General features: G+C 47.8%; 1 protein-coding gene across 1 annotated transcript in view; it reads left to right on the forward strand.

Moving 5' to 3' along the window:
• The window catches only part of CUX2 (cut like homeobox 2), a 252429-nt gene that overhangs the window by 122664 nt on the left and 108615 nt on the right, over nt 1-21150 (forward strand). The window contains exon 2 of the mRNA XM_083629255.1: nt 18128-18238. Within this exon, the coding sequence (XP_083485381.1) occupies nt 18128-18238 (111 nt within the window). The remainder of the gene's footprint in view (nt 1-18127; nt 18239-21150) is intronic.

Raw genomic sequence — 21150 nt, forward strand, 5'->3', positions numbered from 1 at the left:
ATGCTATCCAGCTTCTCAGCCGGTGCTGTTGAAAGCTCTCAGCGCCCGCTGGAAAACTCTCTGGCGGTTGCTGTTTTTCTTTCTTTTGGAAATCTAATATATTGATTAGCTTTCTTCAGTACAGCATCAATAAAAGTGTATAATGGCATGGCTGGGCCCTGTGGCGTCTTCCTCCTGCTGGTCTGAAAGCACCTCTCCTGCCAGCCCTCCAACCGGCAGGCAGGAAGCCAATGTCAGCTCTTACCTTGACGGCTGGGCATGGCTCCTCCTGGTCTGGCTGGTCTTGGCAACCCCGTCAGCAAGACGGGTAGCAAAACTTGACTTGAGGGTAGGTGGGGGTTGTCAGCCGGCAGCCCCTGTGCCGAATCCGGCCAGCTGAGCAATATTTCCTGCTTCCATGGGTGCCAAGCCAGAGGGAAGATGTCCTGTGGCCTTGCCAGTGGTGTTCTTTGTTGGCAGAGAAACTGCTTCCTTTCCCATCAATATGACCCTACACAAAAAAACCATTGCCAGAGAAGGCTACATTATCCCAGAGGCTGGTAACCCTTTCTATAGGGACGTGGGTGGCGCTGTGGGTTAAACCACAGAGCCTAGGACTTGCCGATCAGAAGGTTGGTGGTTCGAATCCCCACAACGGGGTGAGCTCCTGTTGCTTGGTCCCTGCTCCTGCCAACCTAGCAGTTCGAAAGCACGTCAAAGTGCAAGTAGATAAATAGGTACCACTCTGTCGGGAAGGTAAACGGCGTTTCCGTGCGCTGCTCTGGTTCACCAGAAGCGGCTTAGTCATGCTGGCCACATGACCTGGAAGCTGTACGCCGGCTCCCTCGGCCAATAAAGCGGGATTAGGACTGCAACCCCAGAGTCGGCCACGATTGGACCTAATGGTCAGGGGTCCCTTTACCTTTACTTTTTAACCCTTTCTAAGGAGAGGGTCCCTTCTTTTCTTCTTACATCCTTCACATCTTCCAGTAGACCTGGTGAAACGATGACATCTTTTGCACTAAAGGCAGCTTCACCGATGGTAATTTATATTCTTGTCTCTCTGATCCTGCATGCCGAAGATCAGGGTAGTTAGATCCTGGTGCCTGCCATCCAAAGAAAGAGTTCAAACAGCCTGCGAAAATTTCATGGGTTTCAGCCCAGTCATGAGCAAAATGTCGTTTCTGCTAGTCTGATCACAAACTTCTTTGCCTAAATTGGGAGTTAACCATCAGCTGACAAAGCTACAGCAGAAGCCTGCTACTTGCTTAAATTCTGTTTCCTTTTGAGTGTTGTTGCATATGCTGCTTTCAGAAATAGCCTTTTTGTAGCCATTCAAGGCAGCTTGCTGAGTCCCCTTTCTCCACCTGCATTTGTTGTCTTTCACCAGCCCTGTCTCAAATTAGGCCTGTCAGAGCATCTTGCCTCTTTAATAGGGGGCATTTTTGGTCCATCTCAGTCACAAAGGCATAGGTTAGGTTGCCAGAAATGATAAAGGGGGTGGGGGGAGAGACTTAACAGCAACAACAGTTTGGGAGTCCTTTTAATTTAACTTGGCCTTAACGTTTTTAGTATGGTTATTATTTATTAAATTTATAATACTGCCCTTCATGCATGGATCTCAGGACAGTTCGTAGCATAAGAAGGCAAGACAAAAACACAAAATACGTGATAAAAACAATAACGCCCCCTCCCCACAGCCCCCTCCCACAGACACATCTCAAAGGGCCTAGGATGTTAATCAGCCAAAGCTTAACTTCTGCTCAGCTGTGAGGACTAGATACATGAGCTGTTGTTTCCCCCCCAAACGAAAGCTGCTGTTCTCCGAAATGTAAGCAGTAATTTCCCTCTTCCCAGCCTAAGGAGCGTCTCCACTGCTTGTCACTAATTAGGGTCGCCATATTTTGAAGAGCAAAAATGAGGGCACATTTACCGACTTCTACTTTTAACTGCGGATCGCTACGAAGACTCCTCTACCCAGGAAAAAGAGGACGTGTCCTGGAAAAAGAGGACATATGGCAACACTTCCCTTCGTAACTCCCCTCCAGGAAAAAATATTCTTTCTCTTCCTGCGCCCCCAAACAGTGGAGCATCTTCCTTTTAACTAGTTTCTGACAGATTTATTTCTTGCACAGCTTGACGGATGGAGGATTGTGGTGAGATGTTTTCAGAGCGAGAGAACAATTTTGCCATAATTAGAAATTGGTTGGGTTAACACACAGCCCCCCCTTCCACAAAATCTTTGAATGCAGCAGCAAAGCTGGGTAAGGAATGTCTCTCTGCCACACAATCGGTTATTAGCACTTGATCAGTTTTCTTGGTGAATGGCTTGCCGCTGGTGCATGAAGCTCGTGCAATAATAGGCCTCTTGATTAACAGATTTGCATATCTTTTGAGGACGCGGAATCTGCATTCTCTGTCCTCCGCTGCCATTGTCACAGACCCTATACATCTGCACCAGAGAAATGCACAATGCACGCTTGGCTCTCCTGCCGCTGGGGTGAGTGAAAGCATTAGAGCCAGCAAAATAGATAGGGATGCAGGGAGGTGGAATGTGTCGGACCAGGGGAGCAGCAGAGCTGCGGGGCAGGAGATTGCTGCTGCCAGGAGAAGTGGAGGCATTTGCCTGCGGTAGAATAACATGCAATGGAATGAGACCCATAATTCACAGGGAGGTCCCAGCTGTGCCCGGCGCAATGTTGATTGCCCTTCCTACTCGGTTCAATCCATTTGGCGAGGATGCCCCCAATGAGCCAGGGAGGTCCTTTCGGTGTTCGCCGTGGGTCACCGGAACGGATGGTTGTGTCGTAATTTGATGTCTTGAGTGCCCAGGTGATGGAGCCTGGAAATCAGAAGGACCCAGAGATGTCGAGGAGCGGGGCAACGGCCCCACTCCTAATCAGACCAGCACAAAAAGGTCTTTCCTACCCTGGGGTGTGTGGTTTTTTGGTTGGGCTGTTTGCCAGTGTGGTGTAGCGGTGGACTCGTAATCTGGTGAACCGGGTTCGATTCCCCGCTCCTCCACATGCAGCTGCTGGGTGACCTTGGGCCAGTCACACTTCTCTGAAGTCTCTCAGCCCCACTCACCTCACAGAGTGTTTGTTGTGGGGGAGGAAGGGAAAGGAGAGTGTTAGCCACTTTGAGATTCCTTAAGGTAGTGATAAAGCGGGATGTCAAATCCAAACTCCTCCTCCTCCTCTTCTTCTTCTTCTTCTTCTTCTTCAGTTCTAGGCTGGGGCATTGCTGTGGGGTGCCCAGACCCTGGTGTGGTGTTTTGCATTGGCCCCACGTTAAAATGAAAAAAAGAAGAAGCTCAAACTCTTCTCTCTGAATTTGCGTCTATCTTTCTGTCTGTCTATCTGAAGCTGCAAATTTTCTTCAAATCCGGCTCATGGGCTTGTTTCTGCTCCTCACATCTTCCATCTCTTAAGTCTCTCTTTTACAGATAAATTTGATAAAACTAGGAAGCTCAGTATTTCTCCTTCTCTCTTAAAACCGAGACAAAACATTCTGGCTTGATGCCCGTCCCGGAAAATGGAAACGCCACACCTTGATTAGAATTTGGAAGGGCTGACGTTGGACCTGATCAATGTTGATGGGCATAGCCATTCACATGGTGTGTGTACCGTGTCTTGTGATCAATTATGCAGGGCTTACCTGTGTTTCCCCCCCCCCCAATATTTTATTCAAGTTGGCAACCCCTGCCTCCCCAGCATGCTTGAGCCACACCATATTAACAGTTCAGACGAGAGCAGATGAAACATGACGGCCTCTTTTGAGCTGGACAGGTTTTCTGTTTACCTCCTGCAGAGGCAAGAACAATGGGTGTCTGTTGGGGAGCGAACAATGTGATGTGGCTCTGCTTTAATTTGCTCAATGGGTTGGGCGCCTTGTCTTGATTGCCGGCTCCTGGCCTTGATGGGGATCAAAGAGGGGAATGATGGACGGGCGGGTGTGTGAGACAGAGTGTTCACGTGCACAGACCGCAAACCCCACTTAGTGTCAAGTTGTCTGGGCTTAGTGAATAGCCCTGGGTATGGATTGCTAGCCTATAAATCAGAATGGCCGTTGCCACTGCGGGGCTCCCTTTTGGTTTAGGAACTTAATAATACTGATAGCTACAGAAGTTTTGATGCATATAAAAAGCAAGATTCTGACTCCAGGTAACTTCTCGGTTAGATTACTGAAACGGGTTATACATAGGGCTGCCTCTGAAGACAGTTCGGAAACTTCAGCTGGTGCAAAATTCGGCAGCCAGGTTGCTCACCGGGGCAAGACACTTTGAGCATATTACACCAAAACTGGCCTGACTGCACTGGCTACCAATTAGCTTCCGGGCCCAATTCAAAGTGCTGGTTTGGGCAGTGGTACAGTGGTACCTCAGGTTACAGACACTTCAGGTTACAGATGCTTCAGGTTACAGACTCCACTAACCCAGAAATAGTACCTTGGGTTAAGAACTTTGCTTCCGGATGAGAACAGAAATCGCACGGCAGCGGCGGCTACAGCGGGAGGCCCCATTAGCTAAAGTGGTGCTTCAAGTTAGGAACAGTTTCAGGTTAAGAACGGACCTCCGGAACGAATTAAGTTCTTAACCCGAGGTACCACTGTACTCTCCCCAGGGAGGTTCGGGTAGAAATCATATATCGAACAGATGGAAAGCCCTTTAATCTGAGCAGGCTGAAAGCAAAAAGTAAGGTTACCATAACTTCAGTCTTAGAGCTTCGATATGCTGATGACAACGTAGTGTGCACACGCTCAGAGGATGACCTCCAAACCATCCTAAATATATTTGCAGAAGCTTACGAAAAGCTTGGCCTATCGCTCAACATCCAAAAAACCAAAGTGCTGCACCAACAAGTACAAAACAACCCCTCTGCAGTGCCACAAATCCAACACTGTGGTGTAATGTTGGAAAATGTCGATCACTTCTCCTACCTGGGCAGTTATCTTTCCACAAGGGCCAACATTGATGCCGAAATCCAGCATCGCCTGAGCTCTGCGAGTGTGGCTTTCTCCCAATTGAAATGCAGAGTGTTTGAGGACCGGGACATTTGCAGGGAAACCAAAATGCTAGTTTACAAAGCTATTGTACTGCCAACGTTACTGTATGCTTGAGAAACATGGACCGCTTATAAACGCCATCTCCAACTCCTCGAAAGATTCCATCAATGGTGTCTCCAAAAAAGTTTACACATCACTTGGGAAGACAGGCAAACTAATGCCAGTGTTCTGGAAGAAGCAAAGATCACCAGTGTTGAAGCAACGATTCTTCAACATCAACTTCGTTGGACTGGTCATGTTGTGCGGATGCCTGATGATCGTCTTCCAAAGCAACTACTTTATTCCGAACTTAAAAATGGAAAGCGTAATGCTGGTGGTCAACAAAAGAGGTTTAAAGACTCTGTCAAGGCAACTGGGAAAGACTGGCTAGGGAGAGGGAGGCAGCAAACACCAACCATTAGGACTCCTAAGAGTGCTGCCACCACCAAGGCCATGGTGTCAACGTAACATTGCGTAGGCCAGGTGGAGAGGTACTTTGTGCGACACTCCCCACTCCCAGTCCCCAACTGGTCAAGCTGCCCAAGGCTGGTTGAAGTTGGAGCTCAGCAAGAGCCACATGCTCCCCCTTCCCTGACACAGATGGATAAAATGGTTAAAGAAGCAATTAAGATTGGATGCCCTGTTTCCGACAAGCAGGACTCGAGATTAATTCTTTTTCTTTCTCTCTGCCGCACAGTTTGGAAGTTGCTCGCTTGAGGGTATCTCCGAGTCAGGCATCAGCGACTGTTACGATCACTTAACAATAAACAAAGAGGCGCAAGGCACATTTTGCCTCAGAGGATGCTACGTTGTGCCTGATTTGGCGTCACTCCCAACGCCCACCTCTGCCAGTCTTGGGTGCGGGTTGCCAGGGTCCATCCTGACTCCTGTGTTCTCACTGGGCGTTCTGCCAGTGCTTTTCCTGCTGAGGAGAACAGGGCATAAAGTCTAATAAATACAACAGCCCTTTAAGGTAGAGCAAGCTAATACTATCTTCATTTTGGAGAATGTCGGGGGGGGGGCTGTTGGGAGCAAGAGTGAGTGTCTTGTCTAAGAGGCAAGGAGGAGAAGCCCGTTGATGGCCACCAGCCAGAATGGCTCCATCCTGCCTCCCAGTAAGAGGCACCAGTGCTTCTGAATACCAGTTGCTGGAAGCCACAGGAGATGAGAGGGCTCTTACACTCGGGTCCTACTTGCTTATGGGCTGTCCCTTGGGGCATCTGTAAAAACAGTAGTCTAGACTAGGTGGGCCCCCATTGGGCTGGTTTGGAAAGCTCCTCTTATGCTGCTTGTTGAGTTTGTTGAAACCGAGATTTGAGCACCTTTGTTACAGCTCTCAGTGTGCACAGGGATTGGTCGCGGCTACTGTGTGATAGGATAGATCCTTCGCACGTGCTCAGAGGCACTCTTATCTTGCAACTCCGCGATGCGTTCCAGAGCCGAACCTTGCTATACTTGTGCCCCCCGAATGCCTGTGCTTGCGCCTCGCTGAGAAGTCGGCAGGCCGCGCAGCACAGCCCTTTGGAGACAATTCTCTTCTTTCTCCATCGCCTGTGATCTTCCCCTAATCTAAAATGGAATCTCTGGCTTGGGAGCTTTATCAAAACAGTTGTAATGGGATCTCAAGAAGGACAGTGATTTTCACAAGCGTGTTAGATGTTCGTTCCAGGGAAAGATATGAAAGCTGGGGGGGTTTTCCGCGGGGGGTGAGAAATGAACACGGTCAGGAAACGAGTGATGCTATCGAGCATATTACACAAGCCAAGCTGTGTGTGTTGATCAGCTTGGAGAGGAAGGCCAAAGATTCAGGCACATAACTTTATTCATCCGGCCCAGTGGCTTTCTCGGCCCCCAATGCCACACTGATAAGACCCAGGGCTTTGGTAAGTAGGCACAGCAAATGGTAAAGGTAAAAACCATTAGGTCCAGTCGCGGCCGACTCTGGGGTTGCGGCACTCATCTTGCTTTACTGGCTGAGGGAGCCGGCGTAGAGCTTCCGGGTCAAGTGGCCAGCATGACTAAGCCACTTCTGGTGAACCAGAGCAGCGCACGGAAACGGCGTTTACCTTCCCGCCAGAGTGGTACCTATTTATCTACTTGGACTTTGACGTGCTTTCGAACTGCTAGGTTGGCAGGAGCAGGGACCGTCAATGGGAGCTCACCCCGTTGCGGGGATTCGAACCGCCGACCTTCTGATCGGCAAGTCCTAGGCTCTGTGGTTTAACCCACAGCGCTACCCGCGTCCCAGCAAATTGCCTATGTAGCATATAGCAATTTTTATATATAGATTGAAGTTGTCTCCCTCTCCCCAAGAACAATAATCATCTGATTCCTAGATCCTGTGGTCACTCATACTTCCACCGTCCCCGAGCCCAAAAAGCTTTTGCTTGGGGTGTGTGAGGGGGATACCCATGATTACAGAAGCAACCCCTGGGTATCCGTCCTTGGCGGAGACTATTGGCACAGGTAACAACAGATCTTGTAGTCAGGATCTGTGAGACCTGGCTGGAAAATAAATTTAAGTGTGTGTGCAAATATATGACTATAATTATAAGTTTGTGTTTAAGTATATAAATATAATTATAAATGTGTGGGTGGGTGGGTGAACTGCAAGCTTGAATCGGCATTAACCAGCAGATCCTTGTTTCTAATGGCTGATGGATTGGCCACTGAATTTAAACTGGGACGCGGGTGGCGCTGTGGGTTAAACCACAGAGCCTAGGGCTTGCCGATCAGAAGGTTGGTGGTTCGAATCCCCGCAACGGAGTGAGCTCCCGTTGCTCAGTCCCTGGTCCTGCCAACCTAGCAGTTCAAAAGCATGTCAAAGTGCAAGTAGATCAATAGGTAACGCTCCAGCGGGAAGGTAAACGGCGTTTCCGTGCGCTGGTCTGGTTCGCCAGAAGTGTCTTAGTCATGTTGGCCACATGACCCGGAAACTGTACGCCGGCTCCCTCGGCCAATAAAGCAAGATGAGTGCCGCAACCCCAGAGTTGGCCACAACTGGACCTAATGGTCAGGGGTCCCTTTACCTTTACTATGTCTAACTTTCACACCAAAACGTTCTGTTTCTGGGTGGATAAGATTTGCCTACCCTCAAAGGAACCGAATGCTTTTGTTTCTGCATGAGAGGTTACTTTGGCCAGCCATCCTCTTTGTAAGGAAGTAATCCCAGAGCAGCAAATCTTGCAGAGGTGCAGTGGGCAGTATTCTCTGAATGACTTGAGTGATCCAAACCTACCCAGCAGTTGAACCAAACCTACCTAGGGGTCAGGGCTGGATTTAGGTTTGATGAGGCCCTAACCTACTGAAGCTATTGGGGCCCTTTATATGTCCAGCTGTCATTTGTCTACAACAAATTGTCGCTGTTTTTTGTGTTGAATATATGCTATATGGTAATTTATGGACCTATTAGGTATCTAAAGCCATTTGCACATAACAAAATATGTATTTTATCAAAGTAATTGTTGAACTGAAACCAGTAATATTTTAGGGAGCAGGCGGGCAGGAGGGGCTCGTTACTTACATCATGGGAGCCTACACAACACAAAACACTGTTGCTGTATGTAGGTTTTAGTTTATTTGTTTTTAATATTTTGGAAATGAACATCCAGGATTTTTTTCCCTTTTATTTTTTTGGTGGCCCCCAAGAGAGTGGGGCCCTAAGCTATACCTTTTTAAAAGGTAAAGGGATCCCTGACCATTAGGTCCAGTCGTGGCCGACTCTGGGGTTGCGGCGCTCATCTCGCTTTATTGGCCGAGGGAGCCGGCGTACAGCTTCCGGGTCATGTGGCCAGCATGACTAAGCCGCTTCTGGCGAACCAGAGCAGCGCATGGAAACGCCGTTCACCTTCCCGCCGGAGTGGTACCTATTTATTTACTTGCATTTTGACGTGCTTTTGAACTGCTAGGTTGGCAGGAGCTGGGACCGAGCAACGGGAGCTCGCCCCGTGGTGGGGATTCGAACCGCCGACCTTCTGATTGGCCAGTCCTAGGCTCTGTGGTTTAACCCACAGCGCCACCCACGTCCTTATACATAAATCCGGCACTGCCCAGAGTTGAACAGGAGGGGTGCAGTGTAACCATCTGCGGGCTGGGCTGACGGTTAGCATACCCTGAAGGGGTGCAACGGCCAACCTCTTTCTGGGTTTGGAAACTTTTAATGGGTTTGTTCCTGGTGGGTCTGTAGTTGCTCTCTTGCGCCACTTTGTTGCCCTATGGCCCACCATTTGGGGATGGCCTGGTGACTTTGCCGCCTCACACACTTGTCTGAATCAAGGCAGCTGAAGCTGTGAGGCTGTCCACTGCACCCCTGCCTTGCCCACTGCAAAACCCAGAGCTAAAAACAAAACAAACCCCGAATCAAGCCATTCACGGGTCGTGCTGCAAGGCCATTAAAAAACCTGCTGACTCCCGCTTTCTTACTCCTTGTCTCAGTCTGTATACACAGGGGGGGATTCGGTTTTTATCTGCTTTTTCTCCAAATTTTTTTTATATCTAACAGTGAAATATTTATACGGCCCAATAAAAGGCGGAAAGCTCGCAATCTCTCTCAAATTCATTGGAGACCGAGAGGAGCTTCCTAGTACGAATTTAACACCCAGCCGTGACCCCTGGTAATTGACTCCATACATCTTTAGCATCAAGAATTTACATAATACGCAGGAAAATGATTGATAGCTCCTGGAAGCCAGCCTGTCTGCCGAGAGGCCATGTGCACCGCCATCCGTCTTGCACGCTGCGGCCTGTCTCACCCTGCCCTGCATCGCAAACATGGCCGTGACACCGGGACTCTCCATGTCACCTCCCCCCACCCTGTCGACCACCACAATCCAGGGAAGACAATTCCTTTTTAAAGAACAGGAGGTCTCTCTTCAGTAGCACCTGTGGCAGCTAAAGGGTGCATCAAACTCGGATATGGCCCAAGGACCAATGGCCACAAATTGAGGTGCAGGATTCTGGGCTCGGTTTTTTCTGTTAGGCCAGCAAGGCCCTCGCACAAGGTAGTCACTTTAGGTGACGTAGTTTGTACGTTGTTTTAGGGGTTGTTGAGAGGGGAGGAGACTCTTGAGAGTCCCATGGACTGCAAGAAGAGCAAGCCTATCCATTCTGAAGGAAATCAGCCCTGAGTGCTCACTGGAAGGACAGATCCTGAAGCTGAGGCTCCAATACTTTGGCCACCTCATGAGAAGAGAAGATTCCCTGGAAAAGACCCTGATGTTGAGAAAGATGGAGGGCACAAGGAGAAGGGGATGACAGAGGACGAGATGGTTGGACAGTGTTCTCAAAGCTACCAGCATGAGTTTGGCCAAACTGCGGGAGGCAGTGGAAGACAGGAGTGCCTGGCGTGCTCTGGTCCAGGGGGTCACGAAGAGTTGGACACGACTAAACAACTAAACAACAACAACAACAGAGAGGGGAGGCAAATTCAGTTCAGCTCAGAGTTCAGCTTCAGGTTTTCTGAAGAAGCATCTCCATCCCCATCGTTCAGCCCGGACACTGAGGTCCAGCTCCGAGGATCTCCTGGCTGTTCCCTCCCTGTGAGAAGTGAGGTTGCAGGGAACCAGGCAGAGGGCCTTCTCAGTAGTGGCGCCCGCCCTGTGGAACGCTCTCCCTTCAGATGTCAAGGAAATAAACAACTACCCGACTTTTAGAAAACATCTGAAGACAGCCCTGTTTAGGGAAGTTTTCAATGTTTGATGTTTTATCGTGTTTTTAATATTTCGTTGGGAGCCGCCCAGAGTGGTTGGGGAAACCCAGCCAGATGGGAGGGGTATAAATTATAAATTAGTAGTAGTAGTAGTAGTAGTAGTAGTAGTAGTAGTAGTACAGTGGTACCTCAGGTTAAGTACTTAATTCGTTCCGGAGGTCCGTACTTAACCTGAAACTGTTCTTAACCTGAAACACCACTTTAGCTAATGGGGCCTCCTGCTGCCACTGCGCTGCCGCAGCACGATTTCTGTTCTCATCCTGAAGCAAAGTTCTTAACCTGAAGCACTATTTCTGGGTTAGCAGAGTCTGTAACCTGAAGCGTATGTAACCTGAAGCGTATGTAACCTGAGGTACCACTGTAGTAGTAATGTTATCCCGCACAAGCCTGCTTTGTTCATTTTTGCTGCTTTTATTTATTTATTTTTAATAATTTTTATTAATTTTACATATAATCACAATACATAACATTGTATCCTCTTACTAAATCTCCTGGCTCAGCTGAGCCTAAACGACTTCCCTCCCTCCCGCCTAAATAAAATTTTGCATTTTTGCATTTCACTTCCTTTCCTAATCTTGTTATATCATGACTTAAAATATTAAATTACTCAACCTGAATAGGTAACTAATTCATCTTACAAATCTTCAGATAACCCTGCTAATGATGTTAATTGCTTACAGTTGTCTTTCAAATGTAATATAAATTTGTTCCAGTCTTTTTGGAATACTTGATCTTGCTGGTTCAGGATTCTTCCCATCAGTTTTGCCAGTTCTGCAAAATCCATCATCTTCATCTGCCACTCTTCTTTTGTTGGTACAGTGGTACCTTGGGTTACAGATGCTTCAGGCTACAGATGCTTCAGGTTACAGACTCCACTAACCCAGAAATAGTTAACCTTGGGTTAAGAACTTTGCTTCAGGATGAGAACAGAAATCGTGCCGTGGCGACAGCGGGAGGCCCCATTAGTTAAAGTGGTACCTCAGGTTAAGAACAATTTCAGGTTAAGAAAGGACCTTCAGAGCAAATTAAGTTCTTAACCAGAGGTACCACTGTATTTCATGCTGTTTCCATTTCTGGGCTAATAAAATTCTTGCTGCAGTTGTTGCATATAAGAACAATTTTTTAGAAACCTTCTGGTTTTTTAGCAAAAGTGGTTTTAAACATTTTATTTGACTCATTATATATCATCTCCCAGAAAGCTTTTACCTCTTTACATGTCCAGCACATGTGGAAAAAAGTACCCTCATTTTCCTTACATTTCCAACCGTCATTTTTTGTTCTATACATTTTAACCAATTTAACTGGTGTTAAATACCACCTATACATCATTTTCATGACATTTTCTTTAAGCATACTGCATGCAGTAAAACTGATACCATCCTTCGATAACCTCTCCCATTCTTCTAACTGTATATTATAAACAATGTCTTTAGCCCAGTGTATCAATATCGTAATTTTTGCTGCTTTTAATCTCGGGCGTTTGGGTCTACAGGGGACCCTAATGCTGGCTTACGGTACGTAAACAAGCATAATAAAAACCATGAGGGACGCGGGTGGTGCTGTGGGTTAAACCACAGAGCCTAGGACTTGCCGATCAGAAGGTCGGCGGTTCAAATCCCCGCGACTGAGTGAGCTCCCGTTGCTCAGTCCCTGCTCCTGCCAACCTAGCAGTTTGAAAACACATCAAGTGCAAGTAGATAAATAGGTACCACTCTGGTGGGAAGATAAATGGCGTTTCCGTGCGCTGCTCTGGTTCGCCAGAAGCGGCTTAGTCGTGCTGGCCACATGACCCGGAAGCTGTATGCCGGCTCCTTCGGCCAATAAAGCGAGATGAGTGCGACAACCCCAGAGTTGGCCACGACTGGACCTAATGGTCAGGGGTCCCTTTACTTTTAATAAATACCACATCAGAACAAACAGTATGGATAAAGCAACCACTCAACTTCTAGAAGCGTATAAAACAGCAGCTGTAGTACAGGTGATAAGGTACCACCAGCCTTCAGAAAGGTGGGCAGAGATGGGGCAGGTAAGCCTCCCTCTGTAGGGCATCCATGGTCCTGTTGCCAGAACTAAAAATGCTTGCTTTGTTTTGACTTTAAATTGTTCAACTGTTTTGTCATCCTGGGCTCCTTGGGGCAGGATACAAACACAAAAATGCTGGCAAATTTTTGTGAGGACTTCCTTCTTAAAACAAACAAAACCATAACTGGTGTGGAAATGGCGTGGGCTGAAGGTTAACACAGAGAATGAGAAACTAGGATTGAAAGATTTGCCCATCCCTTGTTTAAATCTCTTCAGTAAGAACCTTCTGCCTTGTATTGGCCATATACAGTCATACCTTGGAAGTCGAACGGAATCTATTCCTGAAGTCTGTTCGACTTCCAAAATGTTCGGAAACCAGAGCATGGCTTCTGATTGGCCCCGTCGGATGTTCGGCTTCCAAAAATAGTTCGCAAACCAGAACAGTCACTTCCGGGTTTGTGGTGTTCGGGAGCCAAAGCATTCGGGAACTAAGCTGTTCGAAAACCAAGGTACGACCATATGTCAAAGTTGGGCTGAAGACTCTTTGGAAAAGAGGGGACCTCCTGCCATAGCCCTGAAGCCTGTGGAGCTGCCACATCAAAGCTTGTGATCTACAGTATGTATAAGGGTTAAATAAGGCTGTGTCTCTGGCTGGGCTTCCCCAGCCACTCTGGGCGGCTTCCAACCAAATATTAAAATGCAGTAATACATCAAACATTAAAAGCTTTCCTAAACAGGACTGCCTTCAGATGTCTTCTAAAAGTTTGATAGTTGTTGTTCTCTTTGACAACTGGTGGGAGGGCATTCCACATGGCGGGCGCCACTACCAAGAAGGCCCTCTGCCTGGTTCCCTGTAACTTCAATTCTCGCAGTGAGGGAACCAGAAGACGAAGAAGAAGAAGAATTTGGATCTGATATCCCACTTTATCACTACCCAAAGGAGTCTCAAAGCAGCTAACATTCTCCTTTCCCTTCCTCCCCCACAACAAACACTCTGTGAGGTGAGTGGGGCTGAGAGACTTCATAGAAGTGTGACTAGCCCAAGGTCACCCAGCAGCTGCATGTGGAGGAGCGGGGAAGCAAACCCGGTTCACCAGATTACGAGTCTACCGCTCTTAACCACTAAACCACACTGGCCCTCGGCGCTGGACCTCAGTGTCCGGGTAGAATGATGGGGGTGGAGACGCTCCTTCAGATATACTGGACCGAGGCCATTTAGGGCTTTAAAGGTCAGCACCAACACTTTGAATTGTGCTCAGAAATGTAGATGGGCCTTTGGCCTGATCTAGCAGGCTCTTCTTACGTTATCGGCTGGCAGGAGTTTGCCCCCACAAGCAGGCGGGCCTCTGCGCCCTGCACCAGCCTCAGAGGAACCGTAGTCCTCCTCCATCCAGCCTTTGTGATTTAAATCAATATTTTAAAAAGAAAGAAAAGAATAAGTAGCACAGCAACGAATGCGGGGAAGGACTTTGATGAAAAGCACCCCTTAAAATATTCAACATCATGGCAGCCGTGGGCTATCCTTTTGAGTGCTGTCCCTGATGTTCCTGGACTTTCTTTTCTAATAGTGTCCTTTTCTGCGTTCTAAAAAGAAGAATCTAACATTCCATATTTCCTTAATGGGTTTCACACGTGCCGGTCTGTCCCCCTCCAAAGCCAGCGTGATATGAATCCATAATTCTTTAATGAAACATTTCCCTGCACTTCCAAGTGAGCTGTGCTTGATTTACAGAGCTGTACACAAAAGGTCAGTTTACTCAATCCTGGCGCTTTCATCACCCCTGCCCCAAATTCTGCTGGAATTAAAAAGCCATCTAGATCTTTTGAAACCTTATTTATGAACACTTGAAAGCATAAGTAAGTTATCGTTTGGATGCCTTCTTCCTGTTCTGATATATATCAGCTGGTGATGGCATGGACTTGGAGCTTAAAAACAACAACAACTATATCACACAATGCAATATGGTGCTCTTCTACTATTTTGACACTCTTGCTGTGTTTTTCTTACAGTTACCAAAGAAAAAAAGGGAAGGGGTTATTAAGAATATTGATCAGCCAAGTGCTCTGTTAATTTGAACCCCCATCTGTATTTGTTTACATAGAAAGCTCTCTAATCTAGATTTTATTTTTATTTTATTTTTTGGCTGCTTAATATATTCTCCTCTGTTCAAAATATTCAGCCCTGCTGTAGTTGGCTTGCACTATCTTAAAAGGCCTGGACCACAGGCTGTATGTGTGTGCTTAAGGACTACAAAGGGACACAGGTGGCGCTGTGGTCTAAACCACTGAGCCTCTTGGGCTTGCCGATCAGAAGGTCGGCGGTTCGAATCCCCGTGATGGGGTGAGCTCCCGTTGCTCAGTCCCAGCTCCTGTCAGTTCGAACTCCTAGCAGTTCGAAAGCACGTCAAAAAGTGCAAGTAGATAAATAGGTACCGCTCCAGCAGGAAGGTAAATGGAGTTTCCGTGCACTGCTCTGGTTCGCCAGAAGCAGCTTAGTCATGACCCAGAAAAACTGTCTGCGGACAAACGCTGGCTCCCTCGGCCTGTAAAATGAGATGAGCGCCGCAACCCCAGAGTCGTTCGCGACTGGACTTAACTGTCAGGGGTCCTTTGCCGTTACCTTTTCTAAGGACTACAAGACTTTCCCCTGCCTATCTGGGGAAAAGGCTCCCATCCAACTTCTGAAGACATAGGAAGACCCTGTTGCATCAGGCCAAAGGGGGCTCATCTCTTGACTGCCTCCTGGCTAGTAGTCATCAATAGCCCTCTTCTCCATGAATTTGTTTAATTCTCATCTCAAGCCAAATTGGTGGCCATCACTGCCTCCTGTGGCAGGGAGTTCCATAGTTTTAAGCCTGCACTGTTCAAAGAAGTACTTCCTTTTCTCTGTTCTGAACCTTCCAGCCTTCAGCTTCATTGACTGCCCACAAGTTGTAGAAGAAGAGAAGAGTTTGGATTTGACATCCCGCTTTATCACTACCCGAAGGAGTCTCAAAGCGGCAAACATTCTCCTTTCCCTTCCTCCCCCACAACAAACACTCTGTGAGGTGAGTGGGGCTGAGAGACTTCAGAGTAGTGTGACTAGCCCAAGGTCACCCAGCAGCTGCATGTGAAGGAGCGGGGAATCGAACCCGGTTCACCAGATTACGAGTCCACCGCTCTTAACCACTACACCACACTGGCTCTGTAGTGTTAGGAGAGAGAATTTTCTCCCTCCACTTTCTCCATGCCTTGCATGATTTAATAAACTTTCACCCTGTCACTTCTTACTTGCTTTTTCTCTATGCTAAAAAGCTCCAAACGCTGTATCCCATCTTCACAGGAGACTCGCTCCATCCCCATGATCACTGTGGCTGGCTGCCCATTTCTGAACCTTTCCCAAATCTGCAACATCCTTATTGAGGTGAGGCAAGGCAGGACATGTATAGGACATCACCTACTGAACAGCTGTTCCCAGCCCCATCTCCCACCCACAGCATCAGAATCAGGGAAGGAAGGAGCACTACTGGCCCATATCTCTCCCCTTTGACAGGCAGGGACATGCGACCTGCAGCTTGACTGTCACGGTTCCCGTGTATGCAACCACAACACCCTCAATAATTGGAAAAGGAGTCAATGTCTTGCTAGAGGAGACCTAGAACACGTGGCCATATATTTCCCATGCTAGTGAAAAGGGCCTACAAAATATGCTATCCTCTGCATCCCGACAAATCTGGATGTGGCATGCCTTGTCCCCGCAGTAAAGGGACCCCTGACCATTAGGTCCAGTCGTGACCGACTCTGGGGTTGCGGCGCTCATCTCGCTTTATTGGCCGAGGGAGCCGGCGTACAGCTTCCGGGTCATGTGGCCAGCATGACTAAGCCACTTCTGGTGAATCAGAGCAGCGCACTGAAACGCTGTTTACCTTCCCGCTGGAGTGGTACCTATTTATCTACTTGCACTTTGATGTGCTTTCAAACTGCTAGGTTGGCAGGAGCAGGGACCGAGCAATGGGAGCTCACCCCGTTGCGGGGATTCGAACCGCCGACCTTCTGATCATCAAGTCCCAGGTTCTGTGGTTTAACCCACAGCGCCACCCTGCGCCACCCTGCCCCCACAGTACTATGGCCAATTAAGAAGCTTATAGGGATCAGGCACAAGCTCAGGTATATTTGCAATATGTATAAATATCTGCTTCCCCCCAATGCCCGGGGGCGCAGGTTTTGTGATCTCAATCAACCTGTGTCTCCACTGAAGTGTCTTTCAATAAACTGAATTCCTTTTCCACCCACCGTCCCCTCAGCTGACTTAAGGGACCCTCTAGGGGCCACAAGACCATGTGCACTTATGGATACTTTAGCCAGAGAAGATGATCTTGTTGTGGATGGATGTGAATTCCATACAAACTTGACCAAATAACGTAGGAGGAACGAATACAGTGGTACCTCAGGTTACATACGCTTCAGGCTACATACGCTTCAGGTTACAGACTCCGCTAACCCAGAAATAGTGCTTCAGGTTAAGAACTTTGCTTCAGGATGAGAACAGAAATCGTGCTCTGGCGGCGCGGCAGCAGCAGGAGGCCCCATTAGCTAAAGTGGTGCTTCAGGTTAAGAACAGTTTCAGGTTAAGAACAGACCTCCAGAACGAATTAAGTACTTAACCCGAGGTACCACTGTATTGCAAATACATGAATACTTAACCTGGTAGCTGGCGAGATTTGCGTTTGTGCGTGTTATGATTATATTTGTCTAGTTATATTTTGTTATACATGTAAGAAAACCAATAACAGTTACTTTAAAGGAAAACCAGGAGTAAGGCAACAACCTACATTTAGCTCGGCCTCAAATATCTCCTTTGAGAAAGACTGTGTTCATGGTATGGAGATCACTTTTGGGGGGGTGTAGGCAATTGTAGTGTTTATGCATGTTTCTGGGGTTGTTTTTTCCTACTCTGAGCCAACTTGAGGTTTCTTTAAACATGAAAGGTGGGGTGTTCATTTCTTGGGGAGGGCGTTAGTAAATGGGTGGATGTATGCAACAGAAGCTGCAACCCCCCCCCTCTGCAATTGCCCTTGGCTCCTGGGGAAGGGGGGCAAATGACTGTTGCCTGTTGCTTGCCCAAGGAGACTGGGTGCCTCTGTCTCCTAAATTCAAAATGTGCCATCGTTGGATGTTCCACCGCCAGTTAGTGCAAAAACCTCATAAACTGACAGTGTCCATCTTTTTGCCTTTCGAGTCAGTTGTGTGAAACGGCTCGCTTCAGAAAATGCTATGCATTATATACAAGGGGTAAAATGCCACGACTCATTCCTCTCTCTCTCTCTCTCTCTCTCTCTCTCTCTCTCTCTCTCTCTCTGTTCTGTTCTGTTCTGTTCTGTTTTGGTTTTATTCCAGAAGGAGCTTAATTCTGTTGCTTCCGAACTGGCGGCACGGCAGGAAGAAAGCGAGCATTCTCATAAACATTTAATTGAACTCAGCCGGGAATTTAAGAAAAATGTACCTGAGGTACAGTATATTTGCTATTATAGAATTAACTCAGTGGGTAGCTGCGTTTCCCTCCCCTCTCCCATTCAAACAGCTCTCTCTCTCTCTCTCTCTCTCTCTCTCTGTGTGTGTGTGTGTGTGTGTGTGTGTGTGTGTGAAAGAGAGATTTATATATTTATTTACAAACTTGAGTGACCAACAAGAGAAGGATAAGGTAATCAGCCCCAAATTATGGCCTCAAATGCCCAACTATAGCATATTACAACACAATCTGGTGGTGCAATTGCAGCTAAGGAGCCCGTGGTCCTGATCCTGAGATGCACTGAGTGGCACTTGTGGGAGAGGGAGGACCATAGATAGGGCGTCTGAGGCCTATCAGCAAAGCTGGCCCTGCCAACAGGCAGGGGTGGGCAGCTGCCTCGGATGGAGGATGCAAGTGTGTGGGGCGGAGAATGCAAGTTGGGGGGGGCAGTCCTTCATGCTCAAAGCTGGCCTGCTTCCTTTGGTTACAGCAGAGGATTCTGTCCCACGGCCCTGGTCAAAGCTAGATGCTAGTCTGGCTGGTTTCCATGCATGTCGTTTACGTCATAAAATACCTCAAAGGGGCTCACCAACAATAAAACTATCTGTTAAAATGGTTAGAATAATGGGTCAGGCAATAATTAAATCAACCCAGTGCCGGATTTACGTACAAGCTAAACAAGCTATAGCTTAGGGCCCCACTCTCTTGGGGGCGCCCAAAATATTTAAAGAAAAAAAACCTGGATGTACATTTCCAAAATAAAAGATAAGAAACAAATAAAATAAAATCTACACACAGCAACAGGCTTTGGAGAGCTATTAGGTCCATAAATTACCATATAGCATATATTCAACACAAAAAACAGCGGCAATTTGTTGTTGACAAAGGACAGCTGGACATATAAAGGGCCCCATTACCTTCAGTAGCTTAGGGTCTCAAACCCAAATCTGCCCTTGAATGAACCATAAGCTAAAAGCACATCAAAACACACGTCGACATTCTACACAGCTGGACAGGCCTGTCTAAACCAAGAATGTTTTAGCAGGGGTCGAAAAGAGTACAGCAAAGATGCCTGACTGATGTCAATAGGCAGGGAGTTCCAAAGTGCAGGTGCTGCCAGACTAAAATATCCATTTCTTACAAATGTGGAACAGGTACTATGTGGCAGCTGTGGCAGGTCCAGTTCCACAAATCGAAGCGGTCAAGTGGGTAGTGAAGAGTGAGGCGATCATGCAGCTAAATTGGCCCCAAATAGCAGCTTGACGCTACTTGACGTGGGTGGTGCTGTGGGTTAAACCACAGAGCCTAGGACTTGCCGATCAGAAGGTTGGCAGTTCGAATCCCCGCGACGGGGTGAGCTCCCGTTGCTCGGTCTCTGCTCCTGCCAACCTAGCAGTTTGAAAGCACGTCAAAGTGCAAGTAGATAAATAGGTACCACTCCGGTGGGAAGGTAAACGCCGTTTCCGTGCGCTGCTCTGTTTCGCCAGAAGCGGCTTAGTCATGCTGGCCACATGACCCGGAAGCTGTACGCCGGCTCCCTTGGCCAATAAAGTGAGATGAGCGCCACAACCCCAGAGTCAGCCACGACTGGACCTAATGGTCAGGGGTCCCTTTACCTTTACCTTTTTAGCAGCTTGAGCTTGAACCTGACCCAGCAGCAAATTGGAAGCCAGGTCTCAGGCGTTGTAAGCTGATGGGGTCTCACTCCTGTCAGCAATTGGGCTGCAGCATTCTCCACTAACTGCATGCCATCATGTCTTGGCACAAAATGACAGGGTGCCCAGCGCCCTGGCACAAAATCTCCCTTCTTTCAGAACTGTGCTCTCCCCAACCCTGTCAAGTTATTTTATATAACAAGAAAAAGTGTTCCAAGGGCTCGTTGCAGAAATCCTGGCACCCGCCTCTCGAAGCAGATGGAACGCCACTTTGTTGCTGTTTCTGTTGCCGCTGCTGCTCTTTTCCTCTCCCCAAAATAAATGTTTTTTTAGTCAGTTTGACAGTTGGGGGCTTTCCCCCGCCTTCCCTCCCCTCCCAACACCGCCTCATGCCAGCTTCTACAATTATGTTCCTAGCTTGTATCTAAATTAAGAAGACTTGGGGTGGAGGGTTTGCAGCATCTTATTTTATATTAAGGTATTAATTGGGGGGGGAGGCAATTAAGTAGAGAGCCGAAATCCACAAACCCTGTCCCATGAAAGGCAGTGTAGCATAATGGTTAGAGTGCTGGACTAGGACCAGGGAGAAACAGAGGTGGGGGACTCCTTGAGCCAGCCCCCCCCCCAATACACAGAGCAAATCTTTCTGGGCCCAACCATACTGGCTCCAGTAGAATCATAGAATCATAGAATCATAGAGTTGGAAGAGACCACAAGGGCCATCGAGTCCAACCCCCTGCCAAGCAGGAAACACCATCAGAGCACTCCTGACATATGGTTGTCAAGCCTCTGCTTAAAGACCTCCAAAGAAGGAGACTCCACCACACTCCTTGGCAGCAAATTCCACTGTCGAACAGCTCTTACTGTCAGGAAGTTCTTCCTAATGTTTAGGTGGAATCTTCTTTCTTGTAGTTTGGATCCATTGCTCCGTGTCCGCTTCTCCGGAGCAGCAGAAAACAACCTTTCTCCCTCCTCTATGTGACATCCTTTTATATATTTGAACATGGCTATCATATCACCCCTTAACCTCCTCTTCTCCAGGCTAAACATGCCCAGCTCCCTTAGCCGTTCCTCATAAGGCATCGTTTCCAGGCCTTTGACCATTTTGGTTGCCCTCCTCTGGACACGTTCCAGTTTGTCAGTGTCCTTCTTGAACTGTGGTGCCCAGAACTGGACACAGTACTCCAGGTGAGGTCTGACCAGAGCAGAATACAGTGGCACTATTACTTCCCTTGATCTAGATGCTATACTCCTAT

This window comes from Podarcis filfolensis, assembly GCF_964270895.1.
Source record: "Podarcis filfolensis genome assembly, chromosome: 8".
NCBI classification, from domain to species: domain Eukaryota; kingdom Metazoa; phylum Chordata; class Lepidosauria; order Squamata; family Lacertidae; genus Podarcis; species Podarcis filfolensis.